Below are 25,864 nucleotides of genomic sequence, written 5' to 3' on the forward strand. Positions count from 1 at the left end.
GGCAAGGAGAGCGAAAGGCAGAATAGTGTATTGGTACTTTCTGGAACTACACTGGAAGTGAAGAAACTTTTTGTGAAAATAGACATCTCTTAAATCTACAGTAGCAAACTAAACTTGAACTTTTAATAATGGTAGAACATCTCTTAGGAACAATATGCAGAACTTTTTTGCAACAATAAACTGGTTTAATGAATGGAGATCCAGAATAGGACAAGAATCACTTTTAGTTTATCAGAACATAACGGGAACCCGGTCTGAAACGGTGGCTGGAATCTCTTCTATAGCCTCTTTTAACAACAGGGAGAAGAGGGGGAGGTGAGGGAGGGTTGATCAGAGGTAGAACAGCTGGAAAGGTTGTCTTGAATTCCAGAAAGTAACCTTAATGTATGATGGAGAGAACCCATGGTACTTGAGTTATAACCCCCCAAGCATGTATGGTGGGAGGTAGTATGCCACTGGGGTGGGGGAGGCAAGACACACCATCAAAAGCTCTGATTGGTATTCCCAGATTGGTCTTTGGGAGAGTGAGAGCCGTCCTTAGGTCTAGCTCTGAAATACTTCCAGCATGATTGTGAAGTAGAGGATGGAGGTGGCTGTGTACCCCTAGAAGAGCGATGGGGTTGCTGTGAGTCATACCTGCTGTAGGAAGAATTAGGAATGAGGAGGAATTATATGGATAAAAGGGTTGGAATAAAGAGGGGGTATGCTCAGTGACCTAGTGGTCACCCTGTCATCTCTAATTTTTTTTAGTGCCTCATCAGTTGTGGAGGAAAAGTTCAGAACCTTCGGAAAGTACGTCTTCTACTCTCATCCTGTGCTGAGGGGCAAGAGCTGTAGTTCTGAGCCACACATGCCACCTGATTACTATGGCAGAGGCTATAGCTCTGGTGCTACAATCACCAATGTGTCTGGCTGTGTTTATTTGCTGTTTAACAAGCTTTACCACTTCCCTTTGTAAGATCTTAGCCAGCCTTTTCTTTTCCTCTGGAATAAGTTCCATGCAAGGGCTTATTTTTTCCAAAAGGAAAAGCTGATATCATGCCATAATGGCTTCCTACTTGCCTATGTGGAAAGCCAGAGTTGAGGAAGCATATATGTTATGATTGTGGATGTCAAGTTTCTGCCCTCTTGACCTGTTCTTTTTTGAAGGCCTTTTCCCTGTAAAGATTCTGTAACTATGGTGTTGGCCAGAAAAGGAACCCTGATCCTTCTTGTTTGGTTTTGTACATTATTAAGCTTTTTGACGTAGCTGGCCTCAAAGCTGGTCTAGCCCAGACATCTTTGGTCACATCAAGCATGCTCTGCATGATGTGAAATACCACAGGACCCACAGCTTTGGAATGCAGGACTCTTAACACTGGATCCAATGATGCTGGAGCTGAACAGGAGCTCCAGTGACCTTGCCATTCTCATCATCTGTTCTGTATACATGCGGAGGTCTTCACTGGGTGGAAAGCAGATTCCTCGATGAGCACATCAGGTGGCAATAATTTGGAGGCTATATAGGAACCAGTGTCGGAATCATTGTTGGACTGACTTGATGGTTCTAAGGGAGGATCATGGACAGCAATGGTCTTGGATGCTGCAGATGGAACCATTACAGACCTTGATTTGTGTCTCAGATTTGAACAGAGAGTCTTCCTTATGATAAAGGTAATGATGATATGTTTATATGGGAATCCTTCATACTCATTTGCATAGTAGTGATGGTAAGGCAAGGTGTATCATGAGTACTGGTACTAACAATGGCATCTGTGAGAGTGCAAAAGTTCCAAATGTCAGAGCTGGCCAGCACTATCTTTCTGAATACTCAAGGTGGGAACCTGAGACAGAGGCAGTAAGGATATGGCTGTATTTCTATGAGTTTGGAGATCTCACCTCCAGATAGAGAGGGTGGTGATGCTGACCAGCACCTCGGAAATGGAGATGGTTTTCTTGGAACTGCAGCTGGATCCAATGGCTTAGCTGAAGCTGGAGCTTTTTCTTCCTTAGGGCTGGGTCTGCAATGGATGAATGAGGCTTCAAGATGTTTCATCTTCATTTTTGCTTTCTTTGCAGGCAGCTGTGATTGACTCCTTGTTGGAACCAAGGATGACGCTGATGGAACTGAAACATCTTTGGGACCAGTCTCAGGCACTGGGGCCATCAGTGGAACAGAGGAAGTACATTCAGGGTGCACGGGTTCCTTGTTGGTGGCTATTGGATTCCCAATGATGGAATCTTTGAGGGCTGACTCCCCTAACACAGCTTTAAGCCATGACGCCCTTTCGTGGCATGCTTTTGGTGTGAATTGCATGCACATGATACACCTTATGGTATCATGTGCCTTGCTGAAACACATTAGGCACTTATCACAGCAGTCAGATTGGGCTATCTTTGTCCAACAGTGGGAATATTTAAGGGGATAATAATAACACTGACTTTGTTCACTGCTCTGAGTGGGGCACTAATCTGTCTAGAAGAGCAGCATATGTGTTGTTGTTGTTGTTGTTGTTGTTGAAAAGTGCCTTCAATGCCATGGAGCTGGAGGCAGTAGTTCACATCTGAATGGCACACTGGGACCGAAGAGAGGAGAAAGAACATTCTCCTTCAGCAACACTGGGGGAAAAAAAGAACTGGGGGAGGGAGCTGCTCACCCGTCCTTTTATAGGCACACTGAAGGGGAAAGGCATGTAAAAAGGACAGGTGAGTATCTTGCACTTCTAGGAGATGTCAAACATCTGTGGCTGGCCTATGCATGCACAGTACCCATGTGGGACTGCACAGATGCCACGATAACAAAACGGGAGATCGTCCTACAGGATCTCGTGCCATCAGAGGGCCTCTGGGATGATCTTCCATTTCCCAATGGGAAGAGTGCCTAACAAGTTCCTCTTGGTAAATTGTTACCTATAGATATCTATTATGGAACAGTAGACTGAACTTATCAAGGACTGTCTTAATTATGATTCTGGTGCTGCCTGTCTGATATAAGGTTCCTGCGCTGGATTCTGTCTTGCTTCTTACCTGAATCTGACCTTTATAGCTGCTTTGAGTCAGCTTTGTTTATTTAGTGAAAAATATCTTAAATAAACACTGTCAAAATATTATCAACATTGAAACAGCATAGCACTTATTTCAATCAGTTCATTAATTAATGTAATCAGGTACAAGCTGATTAGGCAGCTACGAGATTGATATTCGTTTTTAGTTGAAAGCTATATTGGGAAGGACACTAATTAGCACATATTAACAGGATAAGCAAAGGCCAAGAAACAGGGCATTCAAAAAGGAAGGAAAAATCACTAATTAATGAAGGAGGATCACCCTCAGGATTCCTAATGCAAGCACTGGTGGGCATTCAGGAGATAAGGGGTTTGCTTAAATCATGGAAAAGTTGTCTTCCAGTAACAAATATTAAACAGTTGGACGTTTCCGGAGAGACAACTCATATTCTGATCTTTATCAGCAGCCATTTATCTTACCTACCTTTGAGCATTTTAACTGCCACAGTCTCACAGCTGTTACTCTTATTAATTCCAAATGCAGAGGCTTCCATCACTTTCCCAAAAGCTCCATGGCCTAGAACTTTACCTGAAAATAAGAGAACACGAACAGGGTAAAACCTGGGCTGGGACAAAAAGAGAGGAACATATTTTGTATAAGTATTCAAAGACTCTAGAAATTAGTAATTGTGAAGGGGACCAAAACAAAACAGGAAACGGACAGAAAGAATAAAAAGTGTGAAAAAGGAAGAGGAAGGAACAGCATTTTTACCATCTCCAGGTGGCTGCATTTTCAGAGAAAGGACCAGGGGAGGAAGTGAAACAGACCTTGTTACTGACAAAGCAGAGGAAGGAAACAGAGGTGCTGTTTGTTGCCCTTGAGCAGACCACATGGGAAAGGTGAGGGCAACGTTTTGGACCAGGCTGATTCATCATTGGTCTAGCCACTGTTTGCCTGTCTGTCTGTTACTTTCATACAATATTCTTTGATTCTTTGGCTGCTGCAAGTAAGTCAGGAGAATAGACTATTGAATATTATGATGATGAATTATTTGATGAGAGACCATCGGGATGTGAGATTTTTGGTCTACAGGTGTATTTTGTAATGTAAATCAATGGTTAGAAATGGCAATTGGAACCACAGAAATGAGGGGGGGGGGAGAATCACACCCATTCAACACTGTTCTATTTTACCTAGCCGGAGTCGTTCTCGAGGGAACTCCCATTTGCTGGAATCATAAGGTAGGTATTCACATTGTTCCTCCAAGGGAACTTCACCTGGATCCATAATGATGGAAAGGTATCCAGTCTTGATATCAGCATGAGCAGGCTGCAGGGGGGAAAAAGAAGCTGGTAGGCCTGTGTCATTTTGCAACAAGCATGTATAATTGTACTGTTTTCTTCATGTTCTGCACTTTAACAATGAGCTTTCCTTCTTATATCCCGGCAAAACAAAGGGGAAAAGTGGATGGTTTGACATAATAACATGAATACTATTATGCCCCATCTCAACCCACACCAGTTTGTTTCTGAAAGAAAACAGATCCAGAGGTGTTAGCCGTGTTAATTTGTAGTTGCAAAATAGTAAAAAGTCCAGTAGCAGCTTTAAGACTAACCAATTTTATTGAAGCATAAACTTTCGAGAACCACAGTTCTCTTCGACAGATGCATGCATCTGACGAAGAGAGCTGTGGTTCTTGAAAGCTTATGCATGCATCTGTCGAAGACGGCTCTGGTTCTCGAAAGCTTATGCCTCAATAAAGTTGGTTAGTCTTAAAGGTACTACTGGACTTTTTACTATTTTGAAAGAAAACATTCTTTCTTAACTCTGCAAAAAATTGTAATTCTTCCACTTTTCTCAGTTTCTGCACAAGAAATTTCACACACCAGAGAGTTATTCCTTTGGCTGTGAAATATCCCAGTGTAGGTGTGGGCAAAAAGGTTGTTTATCTAGGCTGTTTTGTTTTTTCTTCCATATCAATGTATTGAGGTTGCCAGGGCCACTTTTGGTTCCATTGAAAACCAGCTACTCATCCAGAAACTCATCTCATGAAAATGGAACATGCAGAGCTGGAAGTCATCACGGTCCTCTGGTGGAATCCTCTGTTGTTCATGGCTCTGTTGTGGATTACCAAATGAGCATCAGTCAGAGAGCAGGTGATACAGGACACTTACTCTCTTAATATTGCAGAAGATCAGGATTAGGAGAATCCAGAAGAAAATGGCAATGACACCAGTCCCAATTAAGATAACAATCTCCACATTGGTCCTGTCATCTGAACCTATAGTTTAGGGGGGGGGAAATAGTAAAAATGGCAGCAGAAAAGAATTCAAAATGTACATGAAGCAATAAGCAACACCAAGGACATACTGAGTGAAAGAACAAGAGAGAGAATAAGCAAGCAAGAGGAAATTCTGACAAGAATATACTAGGTTTCTTTTAAATTGGGCCAAGAATAGGTCAGTCTTATTTTTGTAATTTAAATAAAAGAAGATTAACTTCTTCTGGTACAATATGTATATCAAAAGGCTCCGCTTTTCTTTGACTCTCTCCAAAAATATTTCCCCCTAGAGGCATATGGAATGAAGTTAACAATAGTACCTTCTACAGAGACGCTGGCAGAGGAATTCACACAACCCTTGGCATTGCAGACACTACACAAGTAGAGGCCGGCGTCCTCTTCTCTCACTCTCTGGATACTCAGCCTCTGATTGGAATCTGCCAGGTCAATCCCTGAAACATGCATAAGAATAAAGGTTTTCAGGTGTGAACTAATGGAGTCTGTGAAGGGCTTACATTAAGATAACCTCTAGAGAGCAGAAGCCTGAACTAAAATTGGACCATCATTTCCAAAGTGATGGTTTCTTTAGCCATAACCTTCAGCTTTCTTTTGGTTAAATAATAGCAAGTTTCTAGTCCCTGTTAATATGGATAAAAAAAAAATGCAGTCAGTTTGTAAAGACTTGATACCCTGTGGAAGTCTGAGGTTTCCTGTGGTAACAGAGGCACTTGGCTATTCCACGGTTTATTTTTTCTCCACTTGTTGATGTATACAACAAACTGATATATAACCAACTGTTTCATCTGAAAAATGCCTTGCATTATAGCGATAAGAATTACAGTGGTGAAAACTACAGAAAAATTAAATCTCTAGCTATGTGTGGTAATTGCTTTACATGCACGCAAATGGGTCCTTTGGATTGTTTCCCTTATTTTAAGCAAAAATATTTATTAGGAGGTGTTGGGGGGGGCTTTAAAACAAATTGTATGAATAAAATCTAAGTTGCCCACCTGCACTTTGGAAGCAAATTTACAAATTTTACATTGTATTTCTCTTATGGCTCTATCTCTGTTCATTAACTACAAACAGATGATACGTGATTTACATTGCACTGGATAAACATATGTGCATACAACACAACTGCAGCAAAGCAAAATGTATGGAAAGTCTTCAATATTAATTAAATTTACATATTTATCCCATCCTTCCTCCAAGAAGTTCGTGGTAGTATTACATTGTATCCATTGTATCACATATAATTCCACAAGATGATGATGACAACAACAACAACAGCACTTATATATCACTCTTCTAGACAGATTAGTGTCCATTCAGAGTGGTGAACAAAGTTAGTGTTATTATCTCCACAATACAGCTGAGGAGCTGGTGCTGAGAGGAGTGGCTTACCCAAGGCCACCCACTGAGCTTATGGCAGTAGTAGGATTTGAACCAGCAGAGTGCTGATTCGCAACCCAACTACTTAACCACTATGCTATAGCAGCTCTCTCAGAGAGATTGTAATGTAGCCAAAGTGTCCCAATGGACTTTATGGTTGGGTTGTGTTCTGAACCCAGAACTTCTTTCAACACAACAGTCATATTAACTATGTTATACCAACAACACTAGTTTTGGTTCGGTACGCTCTTAAATGAATGAAATATGTACCCTTACTTGAGCATTAACCTCAGCCAGTTAGAGTTCTATACCCTACATGCAAGCCAGAGCCTTGCCAGTCATTGCACATAGCAATAACTGTCCTGCTTTTCCCACCCATAGACCTCTTCAGTCAGCCTTACCTGATACCTCTTCTACAAGCTTCTCATCCTTATACCAGTTGATGTTTGGAATGTGTGTGCCATCAACTCTGCAGCGCATCTCTATGGAATCACTCACATTCACCAAGATGTCTGTCAGGTTCTGCTTCAACTTTGGGACTTCCAGAGCTAAAGTTGCAGCAATCAAATAATAAAGGCAGTTAACAGCATGACTGTCAAGAGTAAAATATAAAAAAAGATAGGTGTGTAGATGGATATGAGCATACAGAGCTGCATAGATCCCACAGAAAAGCACCATGAGCAGGAGTCCCGAAGAAATGCATTAACCTGTCACAGCCCTGAAACAGCAAGGCTAAAAGGCAGGCAAGTTTAAATATTGCACTAGTTTGATGCAACCACTGTGTGACAAAAAGATGTATTATCAGGGTATCTGTAGGTGATCATTAGCTAAACTAAGGTCTCAGTTCATAATTTGAGTGTTGGTGAAGTCGTAATAGCTTAAGTCTAGTGATGCGCAAGTGGAAACCTAAATGAAATTAGCTCTGTTCTCCTTGCTCAAGATCCTGTGGAACAACCAGTACTTTCCTCCCAACGTATTATATGTACGTATGTGCCATCATGTCACAACTAACCAGCAAGAGGCTTTCAAGGCAAGCGAGAAACAGGTGGTTTGCCATTGCCTTCCTTTGTAGAGTCTTCCTTGGTGGTCTCCCATCCAAGTACCAACTGCCTTCCCTAGCCCCACCCCTAAATTATAGTGCACAGAAATAAGTTGCATAAGATCTTGTATAAGTGGTCTTGCATTACTGCTTGCACTAGGGCTTTAGTGCAAGTAGAAACTTTGTGCTGGATCCAACTCCATATTTCCAAATGCTATGCTATAGTTAAGCAATCTGAGGTGAGCTGTAGGTGGTGGGCTGGGTGCTTCTTCCTCTCACCTCTTCTTTCTGGAGAATAACATCCCCTCCACCTGCAGCTGAATGTCATGTCAGCAAAAAGTGGGTGACAGTTTTTGAACTATCCCTTTAGTTGTTTGATCTGGAGCACTTAGCCAGTAATAATCTTTATGCAGTGAAAATCTTCACCTGCTAATTTCTGGATATGACACAACTGTTAAAAGCACAACAGCAAGCCAGACTTGTTTATTCTGGACTGTTGGCAACCATAGCGCCAATACTAACCACAACCAGAACTCACCAGTGTTCTCACTTAATTCAAGAAACCCAATTTGTCCTGGGGTTTCAGACCAGACTTAAATAAGCTTTCTGGTTACCACTAGATCTATATGTGACACATAGACTGTCTTCTCCTCAACCCAAACTAGGATAACTCTGAGATAGTGAGTGGCAACAATTCCCTGAAACGTTGTTCTAACCAAGTGTTCTCTTTCCCATTTACTCTTCGGCACCTCAAAATCCCAACATGCCTGTTTAATGCAGTCCTTACCGTGCACAGAAATATACTTTTTGTGGCAGTGTTTCTCACTGTTCTCCCTGTTCTGCACTTCACACACATAGTCTCCCTCATCCTCTAATGAGATATTAGGGATTGTAAGTGTCAAGGCAGCATAGTTGGAATGAGGCTTGAAGTGAAGATCGCCTTGCATTTTGGTTGCATAGTGGTGGACATTCTTGCAGTCCAGGACCAGGGGGTTGCCCTCTTCATCATGCAGCTTTGAGAGGTTGAGCCGGTACCACTGCAGGTTCTCATAGGTATAATTGTCAGCATTGCAGCTTAGCCTCAGGTCTTGTCCCTCAATGGGTTCTTCTGAAGGCTGTGACTCAATTTCAAATCCATTTGGAATGGCTACCAGGAAATTAATGTAAGGAAACAGGTGTCTGATTGAGACTTTAAAGCTTATGTCAGGTTATGTTTATAGGATATTATTCAGTTTAGTTTTATTTATTTCTTAAATAAATTTATAAATTAAAAACAACATCATTAAAATAAATTCAATTCCATGCTAAAGTCTGGGGCGGGGGGGGGGGGCATTGCTGCTATTGGTCATTGGCATGTCATTATTTAAACACATACTCAATTGAAGCTTCTTGTTTCCTAACACTAAGTTTGGGATTCAAATATACAGGCTGCTTTAGCACCTTTAGCTTTGACCAGACATACAGAAGAATCCATACACAAAAAATAAGATAAAAAATGCAGTCTAATCACTACAGATAGGGAGCAATGGCATGTTTATATATAGGTGAAGAAACCCTGCATTAATTAAACAAAGAGCCATGAGGTCATTGTAGTGAAGAGTTCAGCTCAAATTAAGATTAAGTTCCACTATCTTACAAACCTTTGGGTCAGGTCTCAAAAAATTTTCATTGGTAAACAAATGTGCATTCCTATTTATAAAAATAGTAGTCATTTTTATTTGCCAGGCAGAAAAGACCAGTTTGTTTCAAAAGTTCCAATCACACCTCTATACGTAAATGCCACTTTTGAGGAATTAAACCCTCAGTTTAAATAATGAACCCAGGATAAAATTATTCATTCTGTACAGGGAATAAAGCACTAGGGGGTGCTACTACACCAGCAACATTACCCAACTCTACCCTCCAGATTTTTATTGAGGAGTTTTGAACTCTTTGTGCCCATGTATCACAGGAAGTATGACAGGGGAACTGAGCTAAGAAGAGATTTTTCTCTTTTCTAGCACCAGAACATGCATAGCATTTTGCTCTGCAGGAGACCAAACCAGCTTTTAACCATTGGGCAGTTTTCCCTACATACAGACTATAATTCTGAATAGGTAAAAAGGTAAAGGTATTCCCCTGTGCAAGCACCGAGTCATTACTGACCCATGGGGGGGATGTCGTATCATGACATTTTTTTGGCAGGCTTTTGTTACGGGGTGGTTTGCCATTTCCTTCCCCAGTCATCTACACTTTACCTCCAGGAAACTGGGTGCTCATTTTACCGACCTCAGAAGGATGGAAGGCTGAGTCAACCTTGAGCCGGCTACCTTTATAATTCTGAATAAGAAACCGTTTTTAAATATGGATGCTCAAATGTATTTATTCATTTAGATATTTCTACACTGCTTTTCTCCCTAATGGGGACCCACAGCAACTTTCAACATCATTCTCCTCACAATAGCTCTGTCAGGTACAGTAGTGGTGTAGCCAGTTTGGTGCAGTGGTTAAGAGCATGGTTCTCTAATCTGGAGAACCAGGTTTGATTCCCCACTCCTCCGCTTGAAGCCAGTTGGATGACCTTGAGTCAGTCACAGCTCTCTCAGCCCCACCCACCTCTCAGGGTGATATTGTTATCGGGATAATAATGACATGTTTTGTAAACTGCTCTAAGTGGGAGTTAAGTTGCCCTGAAGGGCGGTATATAAATCGAATGTTACTGTTATTATTAGGCTGTGTGTAACTGGCCCAAGATCACCCAGTAAGCTTCCATGGCAGTCTTGGCAGAGTGGAGATTTGAACTTTGGTCTCCCAGCTCCTGGACCAAGACTCTCACCACTACCCCATGCTTGTACAAAGATGTACAATCATTTTCAAAATGAAAATTTAAAAATTCAACCCCCCCAGTTTCTGTGAGTTTGTTTAAGCAACTGTGTTTCACTACGAAATTAAAAGTTTTGTTAACTTTTGAGTCTACTCACATATTGTACATTTAATTTATTTATTTATTTCAAATTTCTATTCTGCCGTCCCTGCAAGTGGGCTCAGGTCAGATAACAACATATTAAAAATACAATTAAAAAATTCATGTACATTAAAAACAACACATTTAAAATATGATGGTGGACAGATTTATACACCCTTTTTTTTCAGGCTGGCGGAGGCCCAGCCTCAGCCATATGCCTGGCGGAACAACTCTGTCTTGCAGACCCGGAGAAAAGATAGTAGGTCCTGCCAGGCCCTGATTTCAGCAGACAGAGTGTTCTACCAGGTGGGAACCAGGACCGAAAAGGCCCTGGCTCTAGTTGAGCCTAGGCAGGCCTCCTTGGGGTCAGGAACCACCAACAGCTGTTTGTCGCCTGATGGGAGTTATTTATTTATTTATTTCATGGAATAACTGTACAAATTGGGACATAGGATTCTTATCTCACTATAGATTCTAATTTTCTGCATTTCATAACCCTAAGCATTTCTCCTCTGCTCTAATCAAAACGATTACATTTTGCTTTGTAGCTTTGCATCCTAACTCTATTTTTTGCTACACTCTCCCACCTTCTGACTGGGATAAAAGGGCTCAGGGAACTGCATTCCTACTTGTATCTGACTAAGGGAGCTTTGAATTTCAAAAGCTTATATCTTGGAAATCTTGTTGGTCTTTGGGTGCTATTGGACTCGAATTTTGCTTTTCTACTGCAGACCAACATGGTTACCCACCTGAAACTGTACAAATTTTGAATTAAAAAAAGTTTTAGTCCACTTTGTGCATTTCCAATCAAACGATCAATGTCTTCCAATGATCTGCATCTACATTTTCCTGAGAACATAAATGCATACATGAACACAGGGTATTACCTGTTTGTAAGCATAAGATAGCAGTGCTCTGAGCGAAATAGCTTCCAAGAGAGGCTAAGGTTTTTTGGAGGTTTTTTCAAACACTTTTTGTAATTGTACTGCTTGAATAAACGTCACATAGACAGCCAAAAGAGCCACCCCCTTTGCTTTCTGATACTCACTGGTCACATAGAAATAGATCAGGCGTTCATCACGACCAACTTTGTTGGAAGCTACACACTTGTACATGACAGAAACACTGGCTTCTTGGATGATCAGTTTGCTGACCGTCTAGTAGAGGAAGACAATGAAACATGAATTTATATAAACATTTGTAATGGAGGTGCAAGATCTGCACAACTCTTTTCCAGCCTTTCTGGAGAGAGAAGAATGCTGTCGCTGCACCTGTCTTTTATAAGGAATGGTGAAACTGGAGATCTAACAAATATGCCAGGCCTCCATGAATATCCTGTTTCATTAAAAAAAAAAAGTAAGTCTCTACCAGTTCTTTTCGTTGGAGAGATATAAAGGAAAACGTGAAAGCAGTTTTTCATATGATTGCCTGGGAAGAAATGGGAGAAGGCAAGCTGCAAGATGGCTGAATATGAATCTGTTAAGCTCTTCCTAGCCAAATTCATTTACTCTGCCCTATATCCTTTTCTTCCTGGGCTCTTCACTTCTTTCTTGTTTGTCTCTCCATGAATATAAAAGAGAAACTAAAGTGAGATTTATACCATTCTGTGGTTGGCTCCTCTGTTTGTATTACTTACCTTGCATCAGGAGTAAATAGAAGCATGGGGGGAAGGGGCAGGAGAGGCATAAAAAAGAAAAAGAATACCCAGTTTCACTTAGCCTGTTTTACATAATTAATTGCAAGCCACCTTCCTTCTTTCACCCAACTTACCTGGGTGAAAGAAGGCATGCCTCTTAGCATGTGCAGAATGTCTTTTACTCATCCATGAATAGGAACTGTCCCCATCACTCTCAAAATCTGGGATTACAGCGAAAGGACTGGGGTTATGTATGTAATTCTGGGGCAGGTTTAAGTTCTAGAATATCTTGTCTGAAAAAGAAGTAACAAAGAAGGCCTGAGAGCTAAGGAGGCATATTATCTAGATCATCTTAACCCCCATCAACTCTCACTGCATCAAAACAGGTCACTGAGTGACCAAGTTTGAGGCAACAATAATCAATTCTCTAAATTTTGAGACTGCAAACATTTTGTACACATGCAGAATGCTTTCCCCTCACTTCTTGGCAACCACACACATCTATCTAGTTGGTTTTAGGGGCAATTTCTAGTTTAGAGGGCTAATCTGTCCTTCATTAGAGTCTAATCCCAGATTTTAACAATGATTGGCTTCACTAAGAGGAATAATGTTTTATACCCTTTCCTTTGAAATTAAATATTCTAGCTTTGTAAACCACCATACTCCTGTTTTCTTCCAACATGGAATGGCAGTAGTTTTCAAACTGTGTTTTGGAGAACTCCATTAAAAGTGGCAGAAGGTCTTCAATGAGAAAATCAGTAACGGTATACAAGCTTCCTCGAAAAATTGCTTGATTACTGCTAGTGATCTTAGTCTACAGTTCCATGACTGTGATGGGCTTTTTCTATGGTGCACTCTCAGTTCACGAGGAGTGACAATTAACTCAGTAAGTCTGGCTACCTCTGTGCATAAACTGACCATCTATCCTGGATGAAACTCCAGAATCCTCTATAGTACCCATCTTCAATAAAGACAGAATTAAAAAAAAAAACAACGGCATCAAATTTCACAGGTCAAATCCACATTCACCCATTACCCGCATGTTTATCGGATATCTTCCGTTTGCCTCCAATCCGTGATTTTTTCCTCTTCGTTCACATTCCTGCTTCCAATCCGTCTTTCTCGCGCGTCCCTCCGGTCACACGGCCGCTCAAAAACTGCTTTTTTAGGCGGGACCTTTTTTTCCTGCCCATTTTTTTTTATTTTTTTGAGCGCACTTTTCCGTTATTTCGATCTTGCCTTATAAAGAAACATCATTGAAGATAATGATGCCTCTCTTTCCCCCACTGACAGCACTGATGGCTCTCTCCCGTTTCTTTTTTGGAAATTTGGAAGCATGAGGGAAGCTTTCGTGGGCATTTCCTATGCAGGATAGTTCAGTGCCTGAATTTTACTGAAGTTTCACTTCCTTGGAGTGTCATTATTTCGATATTTCGTAATTTCGATATTACAGTAATATAAAATAAAAAAAATAAAAAAACAGTTAAAAAGGAAGTTTCGCGAGTCCGTTCTGAGGATGGATTCACACCAAAATGATTTTTCAAACTACCAGATTTGATTCAGAAACAGCATAATCAATAAATCCAGTGCTATGAAGTCAAAAACAGTCTTTTGCAGACTACGGAGCACTTGCAAGTTGAATCAGCCAATAGAAACTCTCGGAACGGCCGGAGAGACAGGAAGGGGAGTGGTTTTTTAAAAAAACGCGTAAATTGTGCATTGGCCTGTTCACAGCCACCGTGAAACTCCCGTTGAAAACCTGTGACCACATATTCGGGAGAAATGCGAATGAAATGCGTCTGTTTAATGAGGTAATGTGACCGGCACTCGGGATTGCATGGGGAATGCGAGGAACATGCAACTTAGAATGAGTAATGTGGATTTGACCACAGTTAAATTGAAATAGTGGTTCTTAAATCTGCCGTCACAAGCAGGGAGACCTTTCTAATCGTATGAAGAATGAGGAGCAACCCCAGAAGCTTTGAAGGCCAGAAGGTAGGCTGGCTTAAATTGCCACACTCACAGATACAGTTCTTCATAATGAAAAGGTAAGGTAGGGACACAGCTACCTAGTTTCCCTTTCTCTATGTGTGTATAAGATGCCATAAAGTCAGAGCCAATTTATGGTGACTCCATATGGTTTTCAAGGCAAGAGACAAACAGAGCTGGTTTGTGTAATGGTTTGTGTTGGATATTCTTTTTTTTTTAATTAGATTTTATTGAGGCAAAACAAAATACAGATTATAAAGATGACAACTTGTGTCTTACAGAAAATGCTGAAACAAAACACAGTACATTGAATTAGAATAAATTATACTAGGTTAATTGCAGATTACAGAGGACAAGTTAAGTCCTTTATGGAATTCTGGACCCAGACAAATGTTGGATATTCTTGATGGTCTCCCATCTAAGTACTAACCAGGACCAATCCTGCTTAGTTTTCAAGAATCTGATGAGATAGAGCTAACATGGGACATCCAGGTCAGCCCACACCCCCAACAATAGTATCTTCCTTTTCCAGAGTATAACTATCTGAAGAACTAAACAGTTATGTCAGAATTTCAGGATATTTATAAATGTTTTCTTTACATTTTTATCTTCTTAGCTAGCAAATGATAGGGGAAATAAAAAGTAGATATTATAGTTATTTAACTATAGGAAAAGAGGTGTGAGAGAGGGAAAGAAATGGAAAATAAGAAAGGGGGATGGGGCTATGTAAAATTTCAGTCTTGAGATGCAAAAGCACTTGATAAGGATAGGTTCAGAAAAAGGTTTTCTTTTGGTTTAGGTGTTGAATTACAAATCCAGGTTTAAACAGAACAACAAGAAAATTGTTTCCCGGCAAGGACATTGGAACAGGACGTGATTTTGGAGGTGCATATGAAAACAGGAAGTGACTTTAGGAAACTGGGAGCCATTTGTTTGTTCTTTAGCCTAGATCACTATGATGCACTCGTGATTGGTGACTGACATTCTCACCTTGAACGGGAAGCAAGTAATAGAGCAGCACTCATGCCTCTGGCACTTACAGAGATTATGGAAAGAAACAGCTATTAAATGTTGACGAGTCTTTGACTGGGTCATCAGAAAGGGCAAGAAAAATTCTCTTCCACTGAGGAAATGCACTATAAGATCCACTGGAACTTCTCCTGTTCAGGGCCGCCTTGGCCAGATCAGATATGACAGCAGTAGAACCATGAGTGAAAAACTGAGTGTGTTTGGTTGAATGGTATCTATAAAATGTGGAGCAGGGGTTTGATTTAAAATGTAGCATGGTCAAGCGGGAGGGGGAAATCGAACCCTTTGCATCCCTTGCTTTTCATCCACTGAGTGCTCTACTCCAACTGCTTTCCCCCATCTTGTTAGTATTTCAAAACTAGAGGAAACCTCTATTGGGAGAATAATGTCTGGGCACAGCAAAGGAGGGAGGGACAGGGAAGGATTCAAAGCCTTCCCCTCAATTAAAACTATGGTTGCCAACTCTGGGTTGGGAAATTCCTGAATATTTTGATGGTGTAGCCTGGAGAGGGTGGAGTTTGGCAGGGGAGCAAACTCAGCAGGATAGAATGCCATGGATTTCAACCTCCAAAGCAGCCATTTTCTCCAGGGGAACTGATATCTGTGACCCGGAGATCAGTTGTAATTTTGGGAGCTCTCCAGCCACCACAAGGTTGGCAATCCTAAATAAAGCTGTGCTTTCAACTGTCCCTTTTAGACATGGGCATGAACTGAAAAAAAATAATGAACCCGCGGTTCGTGGTTCAGTGCCGGCGATGAAACTGAACTAACGAACCGCGAGGAACATTTCCTGCTGATGAACCTGTTCGGGGTTCGTGGTTTGTGGGTCTGTGGTTGGCCGTAAGAGCTGCCTATCAGGGTTTGCACGGATGAGATTGGAGTGTCCATGGCTACAGAACACCCCCCTCCCCCCTCCCTCCCCCGGGTGTCTTCTCCCAAGTTGTAACCACTTTGCAGCTTCATGGTTGGAAGGAAGACCTGCCGATCAAGGTAAGCTGGACTTCAATTCGGGTTTCCAGGGCAACAGAAGGAGTGCAGACAGAGTTCAGGCATTCCCCCAGCTCCGTTTCAAAGGGAATTGACTGTCTGGCTTCACGAATCACGGACGGACGCAACGAACCAAGCTTCTTACAAACGCTAGTTCGTTGGCCTTGGACACTCACAAACTGCCAGATCACGACCAGACAATCAGGCGGTTTGTGGGTTTTTAGCGTTCGTAATGCAGTTTGTGCCCATGTCTAGTCCCTTTTGCTTTAATAAAGTTTGCAGAACTAGAAGTGAGGCTGTTGCTGTGCTATCTAGCTATTGGCTGTGGACTGGCTTCATTATATGGAAATAATATATTTCTGTCTTTTCAGTTATCCATTTAGGTGCTATGGAATGTCTACTAGAACTTTTAAAATTATAATTAGTGGGTGGAAAGTTGGCATAGAAATGTTTAAAATAAATAAGTAAAGTTTAAAAACCTGTCAGCAGAGTAGAAGTGAAATCCTATGCAACCTCCAACCTAAGCCCACCAATTTCAGTTGTGTGTCTTTGCACATTTACAGTGTAATCCTAAACAGAGTTACTCCAGTTTAAGCCCATTGAAATAAATGGGCTTAGACTGGAGTAACTCTGCATAGGATTGCACTGTTAGTCTACCAACCAGCTAGATATACCGGTGAGAATGGTACAGAGAAGCGAGGCAGCAGTATCACAATGACAGACTGGTGGAAAGGGACACAAAGGATTACAAAAAAGTGCAAATTTATACAGTTTTCTGCTAATATATAATTAATGCTATGGGTAAAGGTAAGGTAAAGGTAGTCCCCTGTGCAAATACCAAGTCATTACTGACCCATGGGGGGACGTTGCATCACAATGTTTTCTTGGCAGACTTTTTGTTACAGGGTGGTTTACTATTGCCTTTCCCAGTCATCTACACTTTACCCCCAGGAAACTGGGTACTCATTTTACCAACCTTGGAAGGATGGAAAGCTGAGTCAACCTTGAGCCGGCTACCTGAACCTGGCTTCCATCAGGCTTGAACTCAGGTCATGAGCAGAGCTTGGGCTGCAGTACTGCAGCTTACTGTTCTGCACCACGGGGCACTTGCTATGGGTACCTCTACCAAAATGACTATAAACAGAGTCAGAGATAAATAGAGACAGTAATATGGGAAGAAAGTTCATCTGGTCATCACAAAGAGCAACCTCAAGCAGGTCTCTGGAGAGATGGTCTATACATCTTCTAAACACACACACACACACAAAAAACACTTATTCACAATATTGCTCAGGCAGTTTCACTTGGAATTTTTTGAGTTGCTAATTATCTACAGGGATTTATTTATATACTATATTTATAGTCTGCCTTTCTCACTGAGAATCAGGGTGGATTGTGATTTCCCATTCCTAAATTCTTGATATCTGATTTTTTCCAAAGTAAACATTAGCAAACACTTGAGAATCTATCTCTTCAATGGTTATCTTTAATTTGATATTTTCACATGCATACATCTATAAGAATAATACCAAAAAATGAACGCAGAATACTATGCTAGAATTTGCATGTAAGAGATGTTTAGGTAAATGTTTCACCCTTCCCCACCCCCACCCCAATTTGCTAATATTGTCAGTCTTGATTCACAGAGGGTAGTAAACAGGAGTGGAATCTGGCAACTCAAGAATTTGGAATCTTACTTGAAAGAAACTACTTTCTTGGTTCATTTTTACATAGATAAGCAGCTGTGTAGGAGTCTGTAAAGAATTCTAAAGGGAGTCAGAATAATATCTTATTTGCTCAGCCTTATCTCAACAAGTCTGATTTTTGACACATATTTCAGTAACACCTTTCCTATTGTCATCAGCCTCTAGATAAATCAGTGCCGTTACAAACAGCTAAAAAGTGAAAGCACAGTGAATGGTTACCATACAGGATGTGGGTGGCAAGGTATTTTATGAATCACATTAAATATGGCAGTCAGGATTCTTGTTATAATTCTTCTTTGTGCAAGGAAATGACAGCATTTTTGAATGGAAAAATATCCCTAACTTTCTAGTTCTCAAGCCAAGCCATTTTTTCTCACCACAAAGCCCTGCCTTGCCTACCTCTGTAGTTGACTCTTGGCTTAGGGTCTCTTGGTTTTGCAGCCTCCGAGGTCAATATAATATGCAGTTTGAAAGCTATCTTGTGAAATGTCCAGGCATGCTAGACAGCCTCCCTACCCTCACCCCCAGGCCCCAAACAGCCATATTTGTACACAGCTCACTTCAAATCATATTAAACTGCCTTATACTAGTCAGATATTTGATCTGTTGTGCTCTGTAGTATCACTTTGAATGGCAGCAGTTTGAACTAGAGATGGGCACGAACCGCATTATGAACCTCAAAAACCCACGGAAATGGCGATCGCACAATCTTGACCTGGCGGATCGTGATTGGCCACGGCCAATGAACCAGCGGTCGGGACAGGCCTGGTTCGTTGCGTTCGGGCACGGTTCGGGAATCCAGACACTCAGGCACCAGCAATCTATTCCCCTGGCAACAGAGCCAGGGGAATGCCTGAGCTCTGTCTGCCCTCCTTCTGTCGCCCTGGAAACGCGAATGGAAGCCCAGCTTTCCTTGATCAGCAGGGCTTCCTTCCAACCACGGAGCTGCAAAGCAGTTACAAGTTGGGAGAAGACACCCAGGGGAGGGAGGGGGAAGGGGGTGTTCTGTAGCCATGGGCACTCCAATGTCATCCCTGCAAACCCTGATAGGCAGTGTCCGGCACTGCCGGACTTGGAGCCAGGGCCATGGGTGCCACCCTCCAGCCGGGACGCCCGGCCCCCAGCGCCCCCCGACCTGCGCCCCCTCACCTGGATGGCAGTGGGGGCGAAGACGACGCCAGGCCCCTCGGAGGGCCTCCCCATGCAGCCAAGGACCAGCTGGAAGGCCCCAAAGATGGCAGCGGTGGCAAAGATGGCAGCGGCAGCACGGCCCGCGTCGGAGGCCCCACCCACCACGGCGCAGCCGAGCCGCGAGCCAGGAGGGCTGGGACCGCCACGGAGGAGGCAGCCCACCTTGACTGAGCTGGCGGCAGTGCCGCCAGCGGCCTCCCCGGCCGGAACGGCCCTTTCCCCGGCCGCCCGGGCGGAGGCCGGGCCCGCCCCGGTGGAGGCGCTGCCACGCCCAGGAGAGGAAGATCCGGGGGTGGGGCAGCCAGCGGCTGGAGGAGAGTCTGGGCGGGGGAAGGAGGCAGGAAGCGGGGAAATGCAGCAGGATTGGCCACGGGAATGGAAGGACAAGGTGGAGGGCGAACCCGGGCTGACAACGCGGGCACAGAAGGGTGGGGGATGGCAGGATTGGTGGAGGTGGTGGGGAGGGAGCTATAAGAGGGCAGCTCCCAAGGACGCCGAGGAGGAAGCGGCTGGAGCAACTGGAGGCAAAGCGAGATAGAGGGAAGGAAAGAGGGAAGCCAGAGCCCAGCAGGGAGGGAAGATGGACGTCGGGTGCCTTAAACCCCCACCTCCCACCCATATCGGAGGCAGAGGGAGCTACCCTTCACTGGACCCGTCACGGCGGAGGGCGGGAACGGCACGGGGGGTGGAGCCGGTGCTCACAGGCAGCTCTGATGGCCAAACACAGACCTCTTGTGTTGCTGAATGGGACCCATGCTTATAAATAGCCATGGTTTCCCAGACTGGGTTTCACTTTCTGCGAGCAGTGGAGTGGGACAGAGCTCTTGCTTGCCACTTTGGCCTCCACGAACCACGATCCGGTTCGGTTTGGCAACGGGAGATGTTCATTGCGTTTCGGGAATTCGGGATCGTGGTCTGCACCGAACCACGATCTGCTGGTTGGTTAATTTTTTTTGGTTCGTGCCCATGTCTAGTTTGAACCTTCTGAATATAAAGCATGTGGACCACTGAGCAGTAGCCCCTCAGATTCAGCTCTGGGCCAATGCCTACAATCATATAGGGCTCAGTTTTATAAGGTGAAGTTGGATTCACCATGTAATTTCCACTATTTATTTCATTGCATACTTTACTGTGCAAATTCATCATATAGCAAAAAGTATACAGAACTTGTTTTTCCAAATTGAAACTCACATGTCACTCACTCGGTTCAGCAACTGTTTAAAGGATAAAGTGAACTTCTATTTGGAGAGGCACAAAAATAGTTGCATAACTGCCTGACCTTGTGGTATAGCCAACTCAGGTTGACTTTGTGTTAAAAATAAGCTAAAATTGGTTTGTTCGGTAAAGGCTCCATCTCATGAGTTTGAGGTCTCTTTCTTCCACCAACTTCCAGTGTAGAAAAGAAATAGGGAATGGCCTTACCTTGTTCCTTCCTTCCACAAACTCTGTCCAGGTGTCAATACTCTCAATGGGGTTCACAGCATCTTGCTGTGAAACATCCTTCCAATCCTTACATTCAGGCATCCGGTCCCGCTGATGGCGTTGTGCAGCCCTCCGTCTGCTACTTTTTATCCAGAAGTCATGAAAACAGAGATAGAGAAACAGGAGATCTCATAAGCAGGAAAAGTAGCTATTGAGAAGGGTGCAGGAGAAACCTGCACTACAGGATATTATATAGTTATTATGAAAGTGAATGGGAACAATTCCAATTCTTGCAATTGGAATATGTTGTACAGTAGGCAATAGACTGTTCTGAAGCTTGAAAGCCATATGGATTTGTGTTTCCAATGTGAGAATAAGTGAGATGTAGGAATTTTTTTTGCAAAACTAGATCTGCTAGCAATCATCTAAGAGTTGAAGAGAGAATCCTGTGTGGTATGGTGGATTATGCATCAAAAGATATCTGCTGAAAAATCACCATCGGGTCTAAAGCACATCTGTTTGCCCAAGTAATCTATGAATCTGTCTCATTGTTTTTGACCCCAAACAATTGTTTGGACATTAGAGTGGTCTCCAAAAATGCAGAGACTAGATATCCTTGAGTGTGTGTGAAAACTCCACTGCCTTAGTGTATCTCATAGCAAGAGGGAGTATCTGAGTAAACAACAGGAAATCATGATGAAGCCTCCTGCATCCTCTGGAGCTGGACTAAGCAGAAATGTTGTGGCCTTGGGAGACAGTTGTCATAATTCACCAACTCTTCTTCTTTGTGACAGGACTACAAAGCTCTCTGATGGGACTGGAAATTCTCTTCTTTCCTCAATGAGTCACACAGTACATTCACGGCATCAGTATTTATATAGGCACCCCACATCCTCCAAGGTCAATAATGGCCCCTCTCACATTCTTCTCTACTTTGGTGGTCTCTTTGCATCTATTTCCTCCCAAACATCCTGATAGTTTGATTCTTACATGTTAACCATTTAGAGTAGAGATATTATTTAAAGTTATAACTGAGCGCAATATATAAATGTGCACAACGTCAAACAATTTCTCCATGCCTCAAACTCCCAACAGAACCAAACTCCAGATTAGTGCATGTTGAACCCTGACCTGATTAGAGAAAGCTCTTCCATTATTTCTATTCTGTCAACAACTAGAGCTCTTAGATAAAAAGATAGTTATGGGGACACACAACAATTACTATAACAACAATTTTTTGGCTAGGATATGATAGGGACTCTGAGTAATTTCAACTGACATAGTGGCTTAAACTAAAATAAGTGGGAAGGGGGAAACTGGCACTGTCCCAGCCCAATCAAAGCGTGTACAAAGTAGTCTGGGAGGAATGTCTGGAATTCAGCAAGTGCCTATGTTTCTGGAAGGAGGAAGCCTGTATCACATTTTGAGAATCACGACATCTACAGCACAATCCTAAGCATATTTACCCAGAAGTAAGTCCCACTATGGTTAATGGGGTAAAGTCAGCACAGGAGGTGATAATAACACTATAATCTCACTAAGATAAGTCAGAAAGCAGCTTTGTTGAAAACGGACATAGTGGTCCACCAGGTCACATTGTTTTATAATGCAAAGCACGGTTGTTTTATTTGTTGCTTGTACTTTGTAAAATTATGTCTCAGGAGACTAAAGTGTGAAACATAACTTTTTAATGCTATGCAATACTTTTAACAATTGATTTCAAAATCACAGCTGCCATGTTTCAACCCTCTGCTGGGATGTTCCCCCAGCTGCTTCTTTCTCTGCTCTGACTCATGGAATACTTTGGTTCCTACTCTCAGTGCATCTTCTGCTTTTAAGGAAATTATTCTTTCTGAATCTGTGGCAAAGAGGTCCCACCAACCAGCCAGTCAAAAGGACACTCATTCAGCAGAGTTAGACCAATGCTTATCAGGCAGAAGCTGAGTTGAACCAGAGGCAGGGAAAAGAGATGGAGGTCACAGTCAAGACTCCAGGTGACATCTCAGTAAGACAGGTATGGCCATGCACTGGTCATGTGGAGCAACGGGGAGAGCCATCTGGAAATGAAGAGAATGTCCTTGTCCAACGTAAGGATCTACAGCCTATGGTAGTGAAAGGAGAAGTGGCTGTATCATCCTGGTATAAGCATGATCAGAAGGGACTGATAAATGGTAGTGGGGAGTAATTTGAGGTTGGAACTGGAGGTAGAGTGATGCAAAAGATCCGGCCGCTGTGGTGCATGTCCTAGCTACATCCCAATCTATTTCTAGGCATAATTCAAAGTGCTGAAGTTGATCTTTAAAGCCATGTATGGCTTAGGACCAATGTACCTGAAAGGCTGCCTAATCCCTTACAAACTTATTCAACTGCCACAGTCATCTTCTAAGGCCCTGCTTTGGGTGTCCCTCTCTTCTGGCAACTGGGGAGAAAGCCAGTTCACATAATGCTATATATTCTAAGGTTAAATAAGTGTCTCACTAATCTGTCTCCAGACACACATTACTCAGTGTTTAAAGAATAATACACTCCACAAATCCACACATTTGTGCTAAAAGTTATCAATCAGTCGCAGTGAAATCTCCTTTGCTTGGAATTCTAGTGAAGAATTTATGTCTTTCACATGTATAATTTTTTTTAGGTGCACGGTGGTCTCTCCTGCACAAAGCTTTTTGTCAGTTCTGGCCCCATGCTATATTGATCTCTCTCCAGAGTTCTGTACACACAGCCAAAATACCCCACGTTAGTCTCCAAACTGCTTCACAGAACTTTCTGTATTCTGCAGGGAGAAAGGCGGCATCAGCTGCTGAATCAATCCCTTTCCCCTGGGGTTTTCTGCAGCTTTTCTCCTTGCACACATATCCCATGTGTTTTTTTTCCAGGTGAAGTCAAACCACGGCTTTTTATAAGCGCAGAACGTTTTCTTCGGTGTGAGGCCTAGCTCTGGCCTTGCCTTTTGCCCTCCCTTTTATCCCCACTAAGTCCTGATTGGTTGAACAGCTACCAATCTAGTATTTTCTTTAATTAAAAGAATTGTAACCAACAACACTGCAACACTGGTACTTTAAAAAACAATAAACCCTTGCAAGTTTCCTCAGGCAATCAACTGATGTGTCTTTTTCCCCCAGAATGCCCTCAGCAGAAATAGAGCATTTTTCTACAGCAGGCAAAATAAACAGACGCCACTTTGGTTTGACTCCTCCAAGTGAGAAATTACTGAGGCCCAAAGTGGATCTGATCCTCATGGACCGAATACCCATAAAGCCCGGTTTAAGTATGCATGTGGAAAGGATCGGTGATGAATTAACTGAAACTTGTCTCCCTCCCCCGAACAACTGATCTCAAAATAGCTGCTCAAATTGCCCAATACATATGGGGAACCACTGCACACATAGTGCTCAATGTATGGAAAAGTGGAGTTTCGTGGGAGCCAGAACGGCCCCCTTGAGACTTAGCTGAACTTGAGCCGGGGAAAGGAGAGTCCATGGGTCTCCCCCTTTCATGTCATTTTCTCTTCACAGTGGCAAAAACTGGACTGTCTGCTGGAAGGTAATTGAGGAGTTACAAACTGACCTTCCCAATGTCCAATACCCACCAAATTTGCAGGGGACATAGTCCTCACTGCCCTCTGAAGACTTCCCAAGTTTCAGAGAGATCGCACCTCAGGAAAGGCATGATCCATGGGTCTCCCCCTTCCATGTCATTTTCTGCTTACAGTGGCAAAAACTGGACTGTCTGCTGGAAGCTACTTTGAGGGGTTACAAAATGACCTTCCCAATGTCCAATACCAACCAAATTTGCAGGAAACATAGTCCTCACTATCCTCTGAAGACCCCCCCCCCACCAAGTTTCAGAGAGATTGCACCCCGGGAAAGGCATGATCTATGGGTCTCCCCCTTTCATGTTATGTTCTCTTCACAGTGGCAAAAACTGGACTGTCTGCTGGAAGCTACTTTGAGGGGTTACAAACTGACCTTCCCAATGTCCAATACCCACCAAATTTGTAGGGGACATAGTCCTCACTGTCCTCCAAAGACTCCTTAAGTTTCAGAGAGATTGGGCCCTGGGAAAGCCATGATCCATGGGTCCCTTCCTTTCCTGTCATTTTCTTTTTACCATGGAAAAAACTGGACTGTCTGCTGGAAGCTGCTTTGAGGGGTTACAAGCCAGAAGGAAAGCCAGAAGGAGTTCAGACAGAGTTCAGACAGTCCATGCCTATGTTGCCAGGGGAATTGATTGAAAGGTGCCAGACTGTCTGGCTTTACGAACGGCTGACGAACGCCACGAAGCGGGGTTGGAACGAATACATGTTTGCTGGGAACAGGGCCTCACAAGCAGCTTGCTTGCGAACAGCAGATTGGACTGTTCGTGGCTTTCCCCCCTTCGTATTGCTGTTCGTGCCCATCTCTAATTTAAAGTAGCATCTGTGTCATGTGCATTGGCCTAAAGAAATATGCCAAGGCCATCCTCTCTCCATTAGGAATCCAGGCTAAGGAGGAAAACTACTTACAGACTGCGCTGAGAGAACATCCGGCAGGGTGTCCAAGGCCTCCATTGCCACTGGATTTTTTCTGGTGCTGGGATACCGTAGACAGTGCAGGTGAGTGCTTGCCGACTTTTACGGGAATAGATGTTTGGTGAAGATGCTTCTTTCTCATGAATTTGTGGAGGAACTGAAATAACAATATTAATATATCAGCATTATCAATAACAACTCTGTGTGTGTGTGGGGGGGGTTACCTATGATAACTAGGGTTGCCAAGTCCCTTGATTCTCCCAGCGAAAGATTGGGAGACTGGCACCTACCTTGCCATGGGCCTGGATCCTGATTTTGTGTGTTGAGTGCATGCTCCCAGCTTTCGCGATGATGTCACTTCCACAAAGTGTCATCATCATGTTGGTCAAAGGGTGGCCTGGAAGTGCTCCCGTGCTCACCAAGGGGTTCATTTCGGCCTGAAACAGGCCTGCTAGAGGGCATGTTTTGGCTCGAATCGGGCCGCTGTGGGCGAGGGAGTGCGTTGTACTGCTGGGGGGGGTACCCCGGGGAGCATGCCCCCCTGCTGGCCAAGTAAGTGGATGTGGGGGGGGGAGTGGGATCAGGGGATCTCCCGTCCCGGGTGGGAGAATGGCACCCTAATGATAACTCTCCACTTGCCCAAGCCATTCTTTCTCTCATCTCTTCCCCTTTTTCCTATGAACAAACCAGAGCTCAATAATCAAACCATGTTGTATGCAACATCATGGCACCTTTCTTTTTAGAAAT

At 43.1% G+C, this 25,864-nt stretch overlaps 1 protein-coding gene across 2 annotated transcripts in view; it reads right to left on the reverse strand.

Moving 5' to 3' along the window:
- The window catches only part of FLT4 (fms related receptor tyrosine kinase 4), a 148,140-nt gene that overhangs the window by 29,730 nt on the left and 92,546 nt on the right, over positions 1 to 25,864 (reverse strand). For both annotated transcript variants that reach the window (XM_054976285.1, XM_054976286.1), the window contains 9 exons: positions 25,112 to 25,274; positions 20,605 to 20,746; positions 11,693 to 11,801; positions 8,488 to 8,847; positions 7,063 to 7,209; positions 5,587 to 5,718; positions 5,160 to 5,266; positions 4,179 to 4,314; positions 3,469 to 3,573 (listed from right to left, as the gene is read on the reverse strand). In XM_054976285.1, the coding sequence (XP_054832260.1) occupies positions 3,469 to 3,573; positions 4,179 to 4,314; positions 5,160 to 5,266; positions 5,587 to 5,718; positions 7,063 to 7,209; positions 8,488 to 8,847; positions 11,693 to 11,801; positions 20,605 to 20,746; positions 25,112 to 25,274 (1,401 nt within the window). The remainder of the gene's footprint in view (positions 1 to 3,468; positions 3,574 to 4,178; positions 4,315 to 5,159; positions 5,267 to 5,586; positions 5,719 to 7,062; positions 7,210 to 8,487; positions 8,848 to 11,692; positions 11,802 to 20,604; positions 20,747 to 25,111; positions 25,275 to 25,864) is intronic.

Source organism: Eublepharis macularius, chromosome 4 (genome assembly GCF_028583425.1).
Source record: "Eublepharis macularius isolate TG4126 chromosome 4, MPM_Emac_v1.0, whole genome shotgun sequence".
NCBI lineage: Eukaryota > Metazoa > Chordata > Lepidosauria > Squamata > Eublepharidae > Eublepharis > Eublepharis macularius.